At 35.6% G+C, this 16,523-nt stretch overlaps 1 protein-coding gene across 7 annotated transcripts in view; it reads right to left on the reverse strand.

The window, feature by feature from the left end:
• Positions 1–14,704, reverse strand: part of CPLANE1 (ciliogenesis and planar polarity effector complex subunit 1) — a 72,248-nt gene extending 57,544 nt beyond the window's left edge. For all 7 annotated transcript variants that reach the window (XM_087888222.1, XM_034442377.3, XM_034442379.3 and 4 more), the window contains exons 1-14: positions 14,387–14,704; positions 12,090–12,235; positions 10,102–10,272; positions 9,094–9,229; positions 8,660–8,779; positions 8,006–8,232; positions 6,583–6,689; positions 5,825–5,981; positions 4,562–4,665; positions 4,276–4,458; positions 3,554–3,791; positions 2,594–2,749; positions 1,282–2,024; positions 273–484 (exon numbers count right to left, since the gene is read on the reverse strand). In XM_087888222.1, the coding sequence (XP_087744348.1) occupies positions 273–484; positions 1,282–2,024; positions 2,594–2,749; positions 3,554–3,791; positions 4,276–4,458; positions 4,562–4,665; positions 5,825–5,981; positions 6,583–6,689; positions 8,006–8,232; positions 8,660–8,779; positions 9,094–9,229; positions 10,102–10,182 (2,464 nt within the window). In that variant the 5' untranslated portion in view covers positions 10,183–10,272; positions 12,090–12,235; positions 14,387–14,704. The remainder of the gene's footprint in view (positions 1–272; positions 485–1,281; positions 2,025–2,593; positions 2,750–3,553; positions 3,792–4,275; positions 4,459–4,561; positions 4,666–5,824; positions 5,982–6,582; positions 6,690–8,005; positions 8,233–8,659; positions 8,780–9,093; positions 9,230–10,101; positions 10,273–12,089; positions 12,236–14,386) is intronic.
• Positions 14,705–16,523: the final 1,819 nt, after the last annotated feature.

Consider the following 16,523-nt stretch of genomic DNA (forward strand, 5'->3'; position numbering starts at 1 on the left):
GACACTTCTTAAAAAACAAATTATCTGTATGAATAAGTTCATTGTGGGTATATTGTCAGGAATCTGTTTTGTTTCTCAAAATAGAGTTCATGGGAACATTAACCCTTTATTGGATATCTCATCCCACTGAATGTAGAATTTAAGGTCAAATCAGCCCCTTAAATTGTGTCAGTTATTAGGATTGCAGGTAGTGGTGGGGATCAATTTCATATTTACATGTATATATTTATGCAAGGTATATGAAGTGATGGTGGTTTCTTCAAGACACTAACCATTCACAGACTTGAGAGTCAGAAGCTGTTCCAAGCTTTCTCCTGAAGACTGTAAGATTGCCTGTATATGACTTGCAAGTGCTTTGGTCACTGGAATTTCCTGAGTAATTTGGATTTCAGTCATTGATTTGTTTGAGGTATTCACTTTTCTGCTTAGTTGTGCCCAATACCAAATCACATGTTTATACAAGTGTCGCCAGATTACAGTTAACCTAAGTTTAAAAATAATTAAAGTCACAAATTAAAGCAAGCTATTGACTAATCCTTACATATTCTATACAGTAGAAGAAATCTTACATTATTATTTCAAAGGGAAATCACCGGGAAATTCAAGGCTGCAAACCAGGCCCATAAATAATAATATTATATTATAATTATTATCAAGTGATTCAAAGTGTGGATTGTGTGAAGAAACAGTAGATCAGATATTCAGCTCATGCAAGATCACACAAACTGATTGTGAACAATGACATAACAGTCACCAAAATTATTCAATGGAACATCTGTAAAAAAATATCATGTGACACTAACAAAAAATTGATAGGAACACAAAGTTGAAAAAGTAGTTGAAAATGAGCAAGTTAAATATTGTGGGATTTTCAAATATAATCTGGTAATGTCTTGGCTCATAACGCACAAATTTAAGTGTCTTGGCTCATAACACACAAATTTAAGTGTGGTTGAAAAAAAGAAAGTGTGATTAATTGATGGGCAACACCAGGGAATATTGTAGAAGACAAAGAACTGGAAAAGGTCATAAAGATTTGAAAATTGATGTTGGAAGATTATGGCATAAATTGGCTATGGTGGTCCCAGTGGTTATTGGCATACTGGGTCTCACACTAAAATCTATTATAAGTGTTTAGAGATCAGAAGGGGTTCACAAACTCAAATGCTGCATTTTACTTGTCCCAGAATTCTTATTTATGATATTTTATTCATGATTCAAGTTAGACTATGCATCAAAATAGTAAAATATTTAAAGTGATAATTTTTATACTAGAAATACCTTTTTTCTTGATTCTCAGTTCGGTTTGCCATTGGAAGAGAACACATCAGCACAGAATGTAATGCACAGTGCTTCTGGTGACTATTCCAATCCGTGCTTTGAAACAGAGGCAGATCAATAGAATCTAGTTCCACTTTATTATTACCATTCAGATCTGCTAGAAGAACTTCATACTGTGGTATTTTTTTGGCATTTAAATAATGAATAACCATTTTCAGCAATGAGAAACCTCCCAAAAGATTAGTGGAGAAAAGGTGATCTTGTTGTTCTGCAAGTATCAGTTTTAAGGTCTGCATTGTGAATTTCATTAAATGCCCCAATGTTTGTCTGTGTTGATTTTCCCAACTGAGGACAGTCAAAAATTGGTGGAAACAGTTTAAGACACATTGTATCCATGATTGATTCTTGACAGGATGATCTAATTCTTTCAGTTTCACATGCTGGAGAATGTTAAAAAAGTGTACAATGCAACGAATGTTAAAATTTAATAATATGTCTTTTTCTTTTATACTTCTTGAAGTCCCCACTCTCCAAGCAGCGATGAGATTCTTTTGAATATGGTTCAGTTCGAACAATAGGCCTTCTTTTTTCCTGTCTGTTCCATCTATTGCATGAATTGTGTCAAACATTGATGCGAATTCCAGCTGGCCTTCATCACCTAAAGTGAAATTTGCTTTTTGGCTTCCCAAAATGTACGAATTACTTTGAAAAAAATTGTCATCACTGGATTCTTCATTGCATTCCTATATTAAAAAATACATCTGAAATATGCTTATTTTGTGACAAATGTATCAGTTATAATTACAGATCCACTTATACAATTTTTTTAACATATGTATACATACAGATACACACACATATGAAAAAATGAGAAACACAATATTTCTCTAAGCGCTGGTCTAGAAACTGTTGCAAGTGAGATATCTAAATCCTTTATGGCTTTATGGCCAGTTTGATGTATGAATGGTTCAATATCTATTCAGCAAAATGTAAACAAATACTTAACCAAAGTAAAATGTTTGATATTTTTGTACAGGTTCTCTCTAAGTTAAGATTAGGGATCCTGTGTCACATAAATAGCCTTCTGAGCACCAGGAGATAGTGAAGAGTTTTTTAAAAGGAAGATTTATCCTTAATAACAGAAAATTTCAAACATAAAATTCTGCATTACTATCCCCCGAACAAACAAAATGACCTTTCTATATGACAATTATTCTAATTCACATTACATTATTAAATATTTTACTATGTATTCATCATGATTTAAAATTATTAATATTAATCATTCAATATTGTAAAGCTATCATAATACCTGGAATAGTGACACTTCTTCAATTAGTTCCGTGGCTCCCTCTTCTTCTTGTAAAAACTTTGGAGTGCCAGAGAAAGTAGAAAGCTGATTTTCATATTGTAAGAGGTTAGCTCTTAAAGAAGACAATGACTGCAGTGGCTGCTTTTTCCCCTCAGACTGTGGAAGAGAATAAAGCTCTTTTACTGTTAGCATCATCTATTTTTTTTATCCTCAATTTCTGAATGCAACAGTTGAAACAGATCCTGAAATTGGTGGCATAGTAGATCACAAAATATATTATTTATATGGTTTGATCTTTCTGGATATCAGCAACATAAAACACATACCCTTGCAGAAATGTCAGAAGAGTGAATAATCACAGCATTGTGAATGAAATTGAAAAGTATTTTAAAATATTATTTTCAAATATCTGGCTAAATAAAACAATTTTCCTATTGCTATTAAAGACCAAATATATCCCTCCAGGAGCATATTTTGTAACTGCTGGGCTGCTACCAAAATGAACACTGAATATTTACCATGAAAATATTAATTCTGGTTTAGCTGACAAAACCTGTTGTAAATTATCCATTCACAGGTGTAAGAAAAATGGAATAGGTGGTAATAACTCCTGCAGAATAAAAATAGATTCTGTACTCTCGTGATATTTATTTTTAAAAAATCAAAGAAATCAGTTAACCCTTCACTTGACAGAGACGCTGCACTTTTAAGAAATTCTTATGAAATAAAAAATTGATTCTAAGTAAAATACAGATGGACACTGAAAATAACCTGAAGGCAAATATTAAACAATTCCAATTCTTGGGAAAAGAGTTAACTCATAATTGGATGCCTCCTTAAAGAAACAAAACAATTATTTTTAGTAGCAACAGTTTTGTGGTCATTTTCAGAAAGGACTCTATGGACCTTAATTGCAAACCAATATTATATGGTAACAAAAAATTAAGAAAGCAGTCATACCTTGAATGTAATCAAATTGTGATGCAACTTTTCTAGTCGTTGGGCTGAATCAAGCAGCAACGACTTTGTATATGTAGAAGGTGAAAACTCACTGGAAAATTTAAGAACGGTAACCATGTATCCATCAGAGGCAATGAGATAAGGCAAACTCGAATGACATGTGACAGAAAATCTCTGCCTCATGAAGTCTCCTTCAGAAACTGATGAATCATGAGAATTCAAGAAAGAGTTCTGTGATCTAGCAGACAGAAGAATAAACCAACAAAATAAAAGATTAACGTATAAATATCATAATGCAAAAATGTTTATCTCACTTAAAAGTATATTAGGCTAAATCCCCATCCTGAATACTGTATGTTAAACTACACTCATAGGAAATGAGAAGAGGTCTTTTAAGATAGAGCTAATCTCTTTTGCCAGTGCCATTTTTGTTGACTGAGAATAAAAGAATAAGTGAAAAAAATGAAACATTTAAAATATGAATATGCCATTGGCAAAGAAGAGCAAGACCCCTTGCATATTCCCTCTGGACTATCATGCATACCAACTTTTAGCTTTATTTTTTTTTTTTATTGAGTTTATTGTAATTTCTTTTATTGTTGTGAGCCAGCCAGTCATTGAGAGTTGAGTAGCATACAAGCTTAATAAATTATTATTATTAGAAAATATATGGAAGAAAAACATAAAGTTCAGACATTTTTAAAACTGTTGTATTATCTCACCTGTGTGTTATTAATGGATGCAGAGGAATAAATTCTGCTGGTCCAAATTCTACAGAGCAGCCATAAGTAATTAAAGTCATCAATTCACCCAAGCATGTCATTATGATCAGTGATCCACGTTTTAACATGCAAACCAAAAACAGACTATCAGGAGTCCAGCTCATGTCAGAAATCCAGTAAGACCTTCAACAATACAATAAATAATACCTTCAGGAACATGCAACTAACATATCCACACTGGATTTTAAAATATCCCCTGGGGGAAAAAAGCTGATTTCACACTGACCGTATTAATTTGGATGGAATTTTGGGATTCTTGCTACCACAACCTTTAAGACTGCCTGAAGTAGTAATAAAATTCTTAGTGCTCATAAACAGAATTTGAGTTGCCTGAGAATTATAAAAAAGAAAGAAAAAGGAAAAAAGGAATATGTTTAATATGGACAAATACCAGGATAAAATTTAACGATTTATTAATGTCTCCTCATGTGTCTTTATCATTTTTAATTGATTTTTCCTTTTATAAATTGTTCATTGTACATAAATGCTGATTCTAAATTGTTCATTGAACATAAATGCTGACAGGATACAAAATTACTCTGTTCCTTGATTACATTGCAAGTCTCTTTGCTGAATATAATTTTAAACTTTAAGATTTAAAGAGGATTAGGGGACTGGATTCTAAAACATATGATGAACGGTTGCAGGAACTAGGTATGTCTAATTTAATGAAAAGAAGGACCAGATGAGACATAATAGCAGTGTTCCGATATCTCAGGGGCTGCCACAAAGAAGAGGGAGTCAAGCTATTCTCCAAAGCACCTGAGGGTAGGACAAGAAGCAATGGGTGGAAACTAATCAAGGAGAGAAGCAATTTAGAACTAAGGAGAAATTTCCTGACAGTTAGAACAATTAATCAGTGGAAAAACTTGCCTCCAGAAGTTGTGAATGCTCCAACACTGGAAGTTTTTAAGATGTTGGATAACCATTTGTCTGAAGTGGTATAGGGTTTCCTGCCTAGGCAGGGGGTTGGGCTAGAAGACTTCCAAGGTCCCGTCCAACTCTGTTTTTCTATTCTATTCTATTCTATTCTATTCTATTCTATTCTATTCTATTCTATTCTATTCTATTCTATTCTATTCTTCTTAATTAAAATAAATTAAATAAATTAAAGACTGCACTGCTGGAAAGAAGTGTTCCCCCATCCACTTCCTGGAAAGCAGCAGCAGATTCTTTTAAGAGGATAAAGTGTAGCAAGTAGAATTGAAGACTGGAGGGTTTCCTTAAAAATGGGCGGAGGTAGGGATGACTTACCAGTTCACAGGGTTTTCCCTTTTTATTCTATAGTCTTGCATGCCAGATAGGTTCTGTGATCATATATAAATGTAAGAAAGTGATGGTTGCTAAGAATTGAAAGGCAATTAAATTCTTGGTATCTTCTTCTACAGGGGTGATACAGGATGTACTCAAACTAATTTACAAAGCCAAATTTAATAAAGAGCACAATATTAATAAAGTCACTTTCTTAGTATGCTTTTAACATTGGTACCTGTAGATCCTTTTGATTGAGAGCAACTGCTAGCACAAGTCCATCATGTGAGAATGCAGTAAGCAAAGCACCTCTCGACTTCACTGATTCACAAGAGGGAGCCAAATTAAGCAGAGAGCATGTTTGTTGTGCCCAATGGATTTGACATGGAACAGAGCTACGTCGGATGAAGAAAAAAGTGCATATTACAGGAAAAATGGAAAATAATTTTACTAATGTATACAGTAGTTTTCCTTCTTACTAAGCATTCAGGGGATGTTGTTTGATGCCGACTTCAAATGATTAAACCAGCCTCCCATTTTTATTAGCTAGTGTCTAGAAAGTTAAACCTAGATTCTTTGAAATTAAGTGTTATTAAGTGTTTAGTGAGCTGTGCAATTGAAAAATAGTGAAAGGGATGCCATATTAATCCAAGGCTTCACTTAAGTTCCTTCTATCTCATCTACTAAATATTATGGTTTAGCGTAATACCCATCCTAATTTTGTGGTAGTTGTTACCAACTTTTTAGGAAGGAGACACAGATTGTATATATATTCCTAAAATATACATTCAGATGTCAAGAGGAAAAATATAATTTTGTGCATGTGTCTGTCTATCTATCTAATGTATTTTTCATTCAAAATGATACACTTATCATTTAGTCCCTGCTATACATACATGCATATAAATAGCAACATTTTCATTCATAAACTGATATACATTTTACTAAGTATCTGATATAAACATCTGTATTTAAAAATCAGAATATTTGTTTTACCTTGCATTGTTTAAACTGTTCTCCTGCCATTTGATCTTCAAAAATATCAGCATCAGTTGGTCCTCAGAATAAAATGCAAAAGAACCCAAGCAACAATCTCCCAATATCTGTCAATGAATCAATATTTTTGAAAAACTCACTTGAAGTATCTATATATCAATTATTTAAATTTATATCTATAATTATTCATATTTTACCAAGTGTTCAGCAATTAATATGTCATAGAAGACCTAATCATTCCCCTATCAATCCTTAGAAATTTAAACTGCAGTCACAATGAACTATCTTGCACATGCAATATTATAATTAGGTTCCTAAGCTCTACTATGTTGTCTGGAAAAAGACATGCACAAAACACAGCAGAAAATGCAATATATTGCAATTGCATGCAAACATGCCAGTACAAATAGGAAACACCAAGATGTTGGGCTTATATATGCCCCAATAAAAAAATGTTGTCAAGATGGAAGACTCCCTATTCATGATCCCAGTCATTCAATTTTATCCCTTCCTGAACAATGTCAGAATTCAGCAGGACTACATACAGGTAGTCTTCAATTTATTACTGTAATTTAGCTTAAAATTATAGTTGTAAGTAGCGCCAAGCTGAACATTACATTATCAACCCAATTTTACAACATTTTTTGCAGTGATTGTTAAGTGTATGTGTGAGGCAGGTTTTAAGTGAACACAGCGGTTGTTATTACTGTTTGTAATGGGATTTTTTTTTGCTAAAAAACAGGAAGTAAAAGCTGTTTTCTGGCAAAAAAATGAAATCCATGGAATGCTGCAGTTGCTTGCTAAGCACCCAAAATATGATCATGTGACAATGGGGATTGTAAGCATTTTTGTAACTTCAAAAAGTTGCTAAACTAGTCATTAACCAAGGACTATTTGTACTTTGTGCAAACCCATCCATGTATAAACCAACCCTCAAATTTTTTAATTGACATACCATGAAAATGTGCCACTCGTGGATAAGTCAACCCATCTTTTTTATAATATTTTGGTTAAAAGTTCAAGGGTCAGCTTATATGCAGATGGGCTTATATATGAATATATGTGGAAAATACAGATACTTTTAACAAGTATTGCCGTATATATTTGCTGATAAGTTCATCCCTGAAATAAGCGAAACCTGATTTTGGCGGGTGTATTTTGGCACCTAAAATCCTTATTTATCCAGAAGTCTGTATTTGAGGGTGGCATGTCTGGCTGCATAAGCATCATAATTCACAGTCTGATTATGAGAAATACAGGCAACAGCCACAGATTCAATATTAAAACTAATATTTATGTAATATAAACATATTGATAGTCTTCAACAATAACCAGAATTACATGGCTGTTATAAGAAAAGTCACTATGTATTTTAAAAATACTTGACTGTCAATGAATAAGATGAGTTGTATTTATATTTTACCTCATTTTCAATAAAATCAGCACTAACTACAGTTTCCTTCTCTTTGATGGCTGGTAACACAATTGAAGCTTCAGGAATAATTTGGGACCATTGCCCCATTGCAGAAATTTGGGACGGTGTTGAGTTTGATTCTATGCTTTCCCACAATAAGACACAGACATCTGGAGTAGCAAGAAGTATTTTATTTCCTTTGCTGGAAATATGCAGGCATAACCTCAAGGAATGTTCTAGAAAATAATGCTGTGTTAGAATTATTCAGTTCTTCTAAATCTACTCAAAATATGTAGTTAATTTATGACAACAAAACATATGCTATCACAAACAAATAGGGTTTCTTATAAAATCAGGTAGTAGAATAAAGAATTAAAACTAGTATATATGTTTTATCATGGATGCTTTTGCTGCATTAATAAGCAACACGCTTTGTGGTAATAGCATCAATAAGTATACATTACATATTAATGTGTCATTGGCATATAACAAACAATTAGGTAGTAATCTTGAAATTTATGAAAAATACTATAAGAAAAATGACAATTTTAAATTACAGTTCTTAATATTTTTTTAAAAAACATGGTGAGGTTTTTTTTTAAAAAAGATGAAAATGAAAAAAAGAAATATTTTTTGACAATTATATTAATTGAACAATCATACCTTGCACTGCCATAGCCACTTTTTTAGATTCCTCTATGGCTGGAACAGTTTTTATAATATCTTGGTCCTTGTTCCAAAGAAAGATCTCTCCTGTTTTAAGCATTCCTCCCAACCAAGCTCCTACGTGAAAAATATTAAAGTGCATCCTTTTAGAGTGTGATGCACATATACTTATATACAGTATAAGTTTCACTGTTTTCAATTAGTTCACTTTTTCCTTCCCAGTTAAATGTATATTCAATTAGGATCTAATATTCCAAATATATAAATAATTTTTCATCATGAGTGTATTTATGACCAGAAAAAGGGTTAACCAATTTACCTCAGAAACAACTGAAGAAGTGCTAATTTTTGCTATTAGAAACTTCTTTGTATTATATAAAAACAGACATTCATACACTTAGGTAGAAAGAATTGATAGTATAATACTTTACCATTTCTTGAGGTTGATAATATGATAACATTCTTCAGAAAAGTCTGTAATTGGGGAATCTTCTTTTTTGTTTTTCCAGAAAGTAGGTTAATTTCCTGTATGTTTTTGTCATCCAATAGAAAAACGGCCTCTTTTTCCTTTTAAAAGAATGTCAGTCTTTTATTTACATATTGCTAATAAATGCCTGGATTAATTCAAGAATTCTGGTAGCATTATAAGAAATAAAAGCAAAACATTAAATGACATAATACTTGATTACACAAAGATTCCTTGAAAACTTCTGCAGTTCAAGTAGACAATTTTTTTCTGAGTAAAAAGATCTGATATGGAATTTTAATAACAACAATAATAGTAATAATTTAGATTTATAAGTTATCCAAATCAGAGATTCAATAAGTTTAAAATTAAAAACTCAAAAAAACCAAAAACAAATTGGGGAGTATATAAAAAGCTATTTTAACCATCCCATATTATCATTGATTCAGTTATAAGACACCATAGTACAAAGCCAGGTTTGAACATATATTTTTTATTTTAAAATAGCAGATACTAAAAAATTTTTTTACAAGCATCATGAGTATGAATAAAATGTAAAAGAAGTATGTGATTAGTATTGCATATTAAAATATATAGAATACAAAATAACTTTTAAAAAATCAAATAAATTGCAATAACAGTAGTCAGTGTAATATGAATCTGAAATTAAAATGAAAAATGCAAGAACTTTATCTTTAGTTAATAAAACAAAAGTTTAGATAAGAATACTTTGTGTTAAGAAAAATCCAAACTTTTGGATTTTCAGCTCTTTTCTAAAGCAAAGTAGATATTTTAAACTTCAATTATGCATTTTTCAACTGCTCAGTTTTTATTGTAATTCCGAATGATTTATAGATTGATTATTGCTGTTGATATTACTTAGATTTTCACAATGACTTGAAGTTATGCCAGTAAGATTTAAATTTTGGAGGAATGTACCTTTAATGTACAATATATAAAAAAATATAATTACCTCTCCCAGCCAGGTGATTCGAGGCCATGGCTTCTTCTGTTTGATACATGTAGAGGCTAGTACCTCTAATTTGATTTTCATGATTATTAAAACATATGAGAATCCATAAAATTTATCATCAAAGTTTACATTACTTTTAAATGGTCCCTTAATGAAAATTCAACAGCATATCTGCAAAACAATTTAAAGTCCTTAACTATTGAAATAATTAAACCAGAGATATAATTTATGTGTGTTCATATATTATAATTATTTCAAAATAACATTCTATACCAGATACCAGAGGGCATGTCAAATAGGCTTTACGATAGTATCTCAATTCAAAGCACCAGCAATCAGGTTCAATGTGCTGTCTCAATTTGTATAATTGAATATCTCTACTGTGAATCATCCAACTAGACCAGGGGTACCTGTGGGCGGGATGCGTCCCATGCAGGCCACGCCCATCCCAGCTCCGCAAATGGGGGAAACGTCACAAAATGTCACGTGACGGCAGTTTGACACTGTGAACTAGACCTTTTGCTTCACTGGAAAGTGATGGGCACCTGAGCATGCACAGAAGAGTTTTGCCATCTGGATCAAAGCAGAGCGGCTGCTCAGACCTGCTGCTTTAAAGGGTTCTTGCTCAAAGATTTCTCAAAGCCAAGCAGTCTTCTGAATAACTGCATAGGCCTAGGGATCAATTATTCATGAGGATAATAGGATGAATTAATGGTAGCCTTATTGTGCAAAAATTTGGCATGTCCCAGATCATATATTCTATCAATGAAACTGCACAGGATAAACATATACAAGTCTCCCTTCATTCAACTTCACTATGATGATCCCAAATTCTAGTGTTAGTGATAAGAAAAGAAAAACACTATCTACATCAAGCATACAGTATATCTATAAACCGTTTGCCTTACTTTCCATTTTTCCAAGTTAAAAGCCTTAAACTTCATAATCATCCCTCAGTCATTGTTGACAAACTGCATTTTGTTCAGTTTTTCTGACATAAAATAATCCAAGTATGATCACACTGAAGGCTTATACATAGATATGATACTGGTAGCATCTCTTTGGATTCTTCTTCAATTGCCTCCAACATAAAATTTATATTTTTAAGAGCTGTACCCTGTCATCAAATTGCCCATTGCAATCCTAAAATCTTTCTCATTACTTGGTATCTATTCAGATATGTATATTTATCAGTATACATGTGAACACAAACAAAATTCAGTGCCAAAAGATGCTCATGGACTTAGAAAGTTTTAAAGGGAAATATTCATGGAGGTTTTTAGAGCAGTGTGACTCCTGAGTTATTTCACAATATATATTAATACAAATCAGGGGTGGGTTCTAAAATTTTTTACTACCGGTTCTGTGTGCGTGGCTTATTTTGTGGGCGTGGCTTGGTGGGGGGTAATGTGACTGGGTGGGCATGGACAACTTTTTTTTTTTTTGTAAAGAATTTTTTCTACAACTTTAAGAAGTTGCAGAAAACAATGCTTTGAAAAGCCTCTGCCGATCAGGCAACTCAGTTGGGATTGTCAGAGGCTTTTCAAAGCATTTTTTTTATCACCTCTTCGGCTGAAGTGGTTGTAGAAAAAATGCTTTTAAAAGTAAAAAAAAAAAGCCTCTGATGAGGTGGATGGGGTAAGTGAGCGATGACTGGGCCGGGGACCGGTTCGGGGGCGTGGCCAGCCAATGTTATTACCGGTTCTCGGAACTACTAAATTTTTTACGAACTGAGCGCAACCCACCACTGATACAGATCCATTTTTTAGATTGTTCAAACAGCAGCATCTCTGTATGACTCCCTTAATAGCTCTTCTCAGCTGGCTTTGCAGGCATGTACATGCAGACCCATTTTGCTTGTGATCCTATGCAAACAATTTGTATAGTTTCTGAAGCAATTGAGAAGTACTTCATTTGAGCTAATGTGTGCCTAGAAATTTCACATAATTTTAAAGTCTAGATCCATAAGTATATTGGTTAAACTGTACCTCCTGTATGAAGCAACCCTGCCTTCATTTCTTGCCCATAAGGTTCCATAAAACATTTTGGCTGGTAAGAATCAGGATGCTTTGCAAGATGAAGCTATCGTTCTGATCAGACTGGATTCTTCTTGATTTCCAGAACCATCGTTAACCTGTTGCATATGCAAAAATAACTTATTTATTTACTCTCATTTGTATAGCATCCCATCTTACATTAAGTGACACTGGGAGATGTACATGGCAATAGTCAACAATATATAAAAACCATTAAAACAAACAATTTAAATTAAGATTAAAAACAAGATTAAAAACAAAACAGAAGGAAAACATACAGAAAGGACATTCTGTCATACAACCATCTAACAGGTTCCACTCTACCCACAGGATCCCCAAGCTAGTTAATAAAAGCCATGTTTTACGGGCCTTTTTGTTATTATTTATTTTGATTTATTTGATATTTGTATATCACGTCATCAAACACACTAATAAATTTAACAGTTAGGAAAAAAAACCCCACATCATCAAATCACAGTATAACATCAAAAATACCATCACTAAGCAAATTAAAACCAAACACTAACATCAGCCCAACTGTTTAAGCTAACTTGTCCTAAACCTTGTGTTCTCAAGGAAAAGGCACTGATGTAAATGACTAAGAAACTTAATGAAGTTAACTCAGAAATGTAGCTCAGGGTGACATTATGAATGTTCTCTCTCCCCTGCACAGAATGACAATTTCCACCAGGAAACTGAACTTATACCTGAGTATCCCAAAGGTGCTTTTTTCAAGAGGCAACTGGATTTTCTTTTTTTTCTTTGAAGCTGTTTCGCTTCTCATCAAAGAAGATTCTTCAGATCTGTCTGGATGGTGGGAAATGCAAATGACCAGCTATCTGCAAGGAATATAAATCCTTCCATTCCCACCATCCAGTCAGAGCTGAAGAAGCTTCTTGGATGAGAAATGAAACATCTTCAAAGAAAAACAAAAAAGTCCAGTTGCCTCCTGAAAAAAGCACCTTTGGGACAACCATGACTTGGATGACTGAGAATCTCCATAGACATTTACACTTGAGTGGTGCCATCTAGTTGACTGTGGATGATTTTAAAAAGCCATACAATATTAATCCCTGGTTGATTGGACAATAAAGTATCCCAGGAGGTAATGACACGCTACTACTATACAAGTAGCCCTCGACTTTAGACCACAATTGAGCCCAAAAGTTATGTTGTTAAGTGAGACATTTGTTAAGAGAGTTTTGCCCCATTGTATGACCTCCCTTGCCACAATTGTTAAGTGAATCACTGCAGTTGATAAATTAGTAATCCGGTTGTTAAGTGAATCTGGCTTCTCCGTTGACTTTGCTTGTCAGAAGGTTGCAACCGGTGGTCACAGCAACAATCTTAAATATCATTTGCCAAGCACCCAAATTTTGATCATGTGATCATAGGGATGCTACAAAGCAGTGGTGAAATCCAAATTTTTTTACTACCGGTTCTGTGGGCGTGGCTTTGTGGGTGTGGCAGGGGAAAGATCCTGCAAAATCTCCATTCCCACCCTACTCTGGGGCCAGCCAGAGGTGGTATTTGCCAGTTCTTCAAACTACTCAAAATTTCCGCTACTGGTTCTCCAGAACCTGTCAGAGCCTGCTGGATTTCGTCCCTGCTACAAAGGTCATGTGAAAAATGGTCATAAGCCCATTCAATGCCGTTGTAACTTGGAACGGTCACTAAATGAACTGTTGTAAATCGAGGATTACCTGTAATACTTTTTTTTTTAAAGAAGCCACATCACCATGGCATCACAAGGAATTGCCCTGGAACAATTCAGCCCTTGTCCAATCTTACTGAGGCTTCCAAGCAGAATCCTGCCCACCTTTCTCTCCCGTTTCCTTGCGTGCAAAAACCATCTGACTTCCAGACCAGTGAAAAATATAAATCCATTTAATGGCTACCCTTCCCCCTCCCCGGGAATGACTCGCACGGAGATCCCCAGGCTGGCAAAGCCAATTGGAAAAACTGCGGTGCAGTAGATCTGGAGGGCTCCAGGATGGATGGATCCTGCGGGAACCGCAAGATCCTCCGCAAGATCCTTCCCCACCGCCCCTCCTCGCCTTCTCCTTTTTTATGCCTAACTGCCGACCAAGGGCTGCTTTGCAACGGGGGTGGGGGCGCGTCCCTCAACGCTTCGTGCAGGAGCAGCTTGGCTGCCGTGCAGCTTTTCTTTGGCTCTGCGATCGCTCACGGCCGCGAGATCCCGCCTAAGAGAGAAGGGGAGAGAGGGAGACGGACGCCCCGTTACTCACCGCCTCAGCCCAACGGTTTTCCTTCCAGGACTCCGGAGGCTCCCAGGTTGCCAACCGAGGTGGGTGGAGGAGCGCGAGCTGCACGCATGCGCCCCACGCCGCCCGTTCCAATGGTAAACAGCGAAGCTCCGCCCCTCCAACGCGGGGGACGCGCCTCTCGCTCAGTCTGGTCTAGTCTTGGCGGCTGAGGGGTTTTGTTGACGGAGCGAGGCGTGGGATGGATTCAGAGTATATTCGGATTCAGAATTTCGGGCGTTTTTTAACGACTTAATCCAGCCTAGTGCCCCGCAGCCGTTGGTTGAGCTCAAGAAGCTTAAACAGGAGACCAAGAGGAAGATTTAAGATTAGACGGAGAAGTTGGGAGGGGAAAAAGTCCCAGGGAAAGGTGAACTGCTACCATTTGACTGCCAAGAGAACGAACGAATTGGTTCCTTCAAAGCCATCACTTGACTCGGGGGAGTCTTAATCTTAAAGCAGTTCATCACTGCCAGCAGTCACAGTAGAGCAGGGGTCCCCAAACTTGGCAGCTTTAAGACTTGTGGACTTCAACTCCCAGAATTCTCCAGCCAGCACAGCAAAGCTATGCTGGCTGGAGAATTCTGGGAGTTGAAGTCTACAAGTCTTAAAGCTGCCAAGTTTGGGGACCTCTGCAGTAGAGAGTACTGGCTGACTAGGATGTGGTTAGTGCTTGGATGGGAGGCCACCAGGAAAGCCTAGCTAGCGGTATAGGCTACACCGGAAAAATAAAATAAAATAAAAAATCCTGGAAGGAGATGGCAAGTTCCCTCAATATTATTGTAGGTAGGTAGGTAGGTAGGAAGGAAGGTAGGAAGGAAGGAAGGAAGGAAGGAAGGAAGGAAGGAAGGAAGGAAGGAAGGAAGGAAAGAAAGAAAGAAAGAAAGAAAGAAAGAAAGAAGAAAGAAAGAAAGAAAGAAAGAAAGAAAGAAAGAAAGAAAGAAAGAAAGAAAGAAAGAAAGAAAGAAAGAAAGAAAGAAAGAAAAGAAAGAAAGAAAGAAAGAAAGAAAGAAGTTGTAGAGATGTGCACATGAATGTATTGGTTAGCTGAGCACAACTAAAAAGATTTGATTTGCTGGCTGATTTCTTTACTGTGATGGACATCTTGTGCTACATTAGTATCCTTGAACTGGCACATGGGCTTTGATTACAGTCCCACAGGTAAGGAAGAAGGCATGAAGTAGATTTAAGAGCAGAAACTAGCCTGGTGCTCCTAGAGTGATTGTTGCCATCAGCCCCAGCATCTCTAGGCAACCCCTCTGGAAGGCATTTAAACTGGGGGGAAAGAGCACAAGCTTTGTGGGTGATGATCTCATCAGGTGAAAAGAAAGGTGAGAAGTGGTTTAGTAAACAGGTAGACTGGAGAAAATATCCATCTGCTTAAAGTCCCTGTTGCAGCAGTATAAATATTTTTTGAGGAATGCCATTTTACTTTGGGTTAATAAGTGAAATGGTCTCTCCTTCCTGCTGCACATAACTGTCAGCACTCCCTGGTAAATGAGATAGGAAACACGACTAGATGACCTAATTTTATTGTATTGTGAGGCTGCGTTGACAATCTTGCAAATTGGAAGGTATAAATCTTTTAGCCACTTTTAGTCATCTGTTCAATTAGGGTGGGTCCTTCCTAACTTTCTTCCTCTGACCATGAAATCACCGGGGCTCCATCCTCTCTTCTGATCATTTCCTAGGCAGCATCTCATTGTCACATAACTATTACATATATATATAGAAGACTGTTTATGAACACGTGATAGAATTCTAAGCCCCAGTGAGCCCTCATTATTTTACTTAGAAAATTAAAGGCACCTTATATCAAGATGGACTATATTGTTTTTCTGAATAACACAGTATGGAAATAGTTTGCTATTGCAGTTTTTCTAGGATATTTTAGTATTCAGTGTTCCCTACTGAATACTAACAAGGGTAACCCATCTTAGCTTTTTGAGTTGGCTCAAGTTGGCTAATAGCCATTGAACTGAAGGCACAGCAGAATTACCATAGTACTCTTGGCTAACTCATGGATTTAATTTGCCTTTTTGGCATCTCCTGAGCAATGGTGATGTCACCAGTTAATCATAATCAACCTGGAAGCACCTTAAATGGTACCTCCAACACGAAC

This window comes from Pantherophis guttatus, chromosome 2 (genome assembly GCF_059756535.1).
Source record: "Pantherophis guttatus breed Tessera chromosome 2, ASM5975653v1, whole genome shotgun sequence".
NCBI classification, from domain to species: domain Eukaryota; kingdom Metazoa; phylum Chordata; class Lepidosauria; order Squamata; family Colubridae; genus Pantherophis; species Pantherophis guttatus.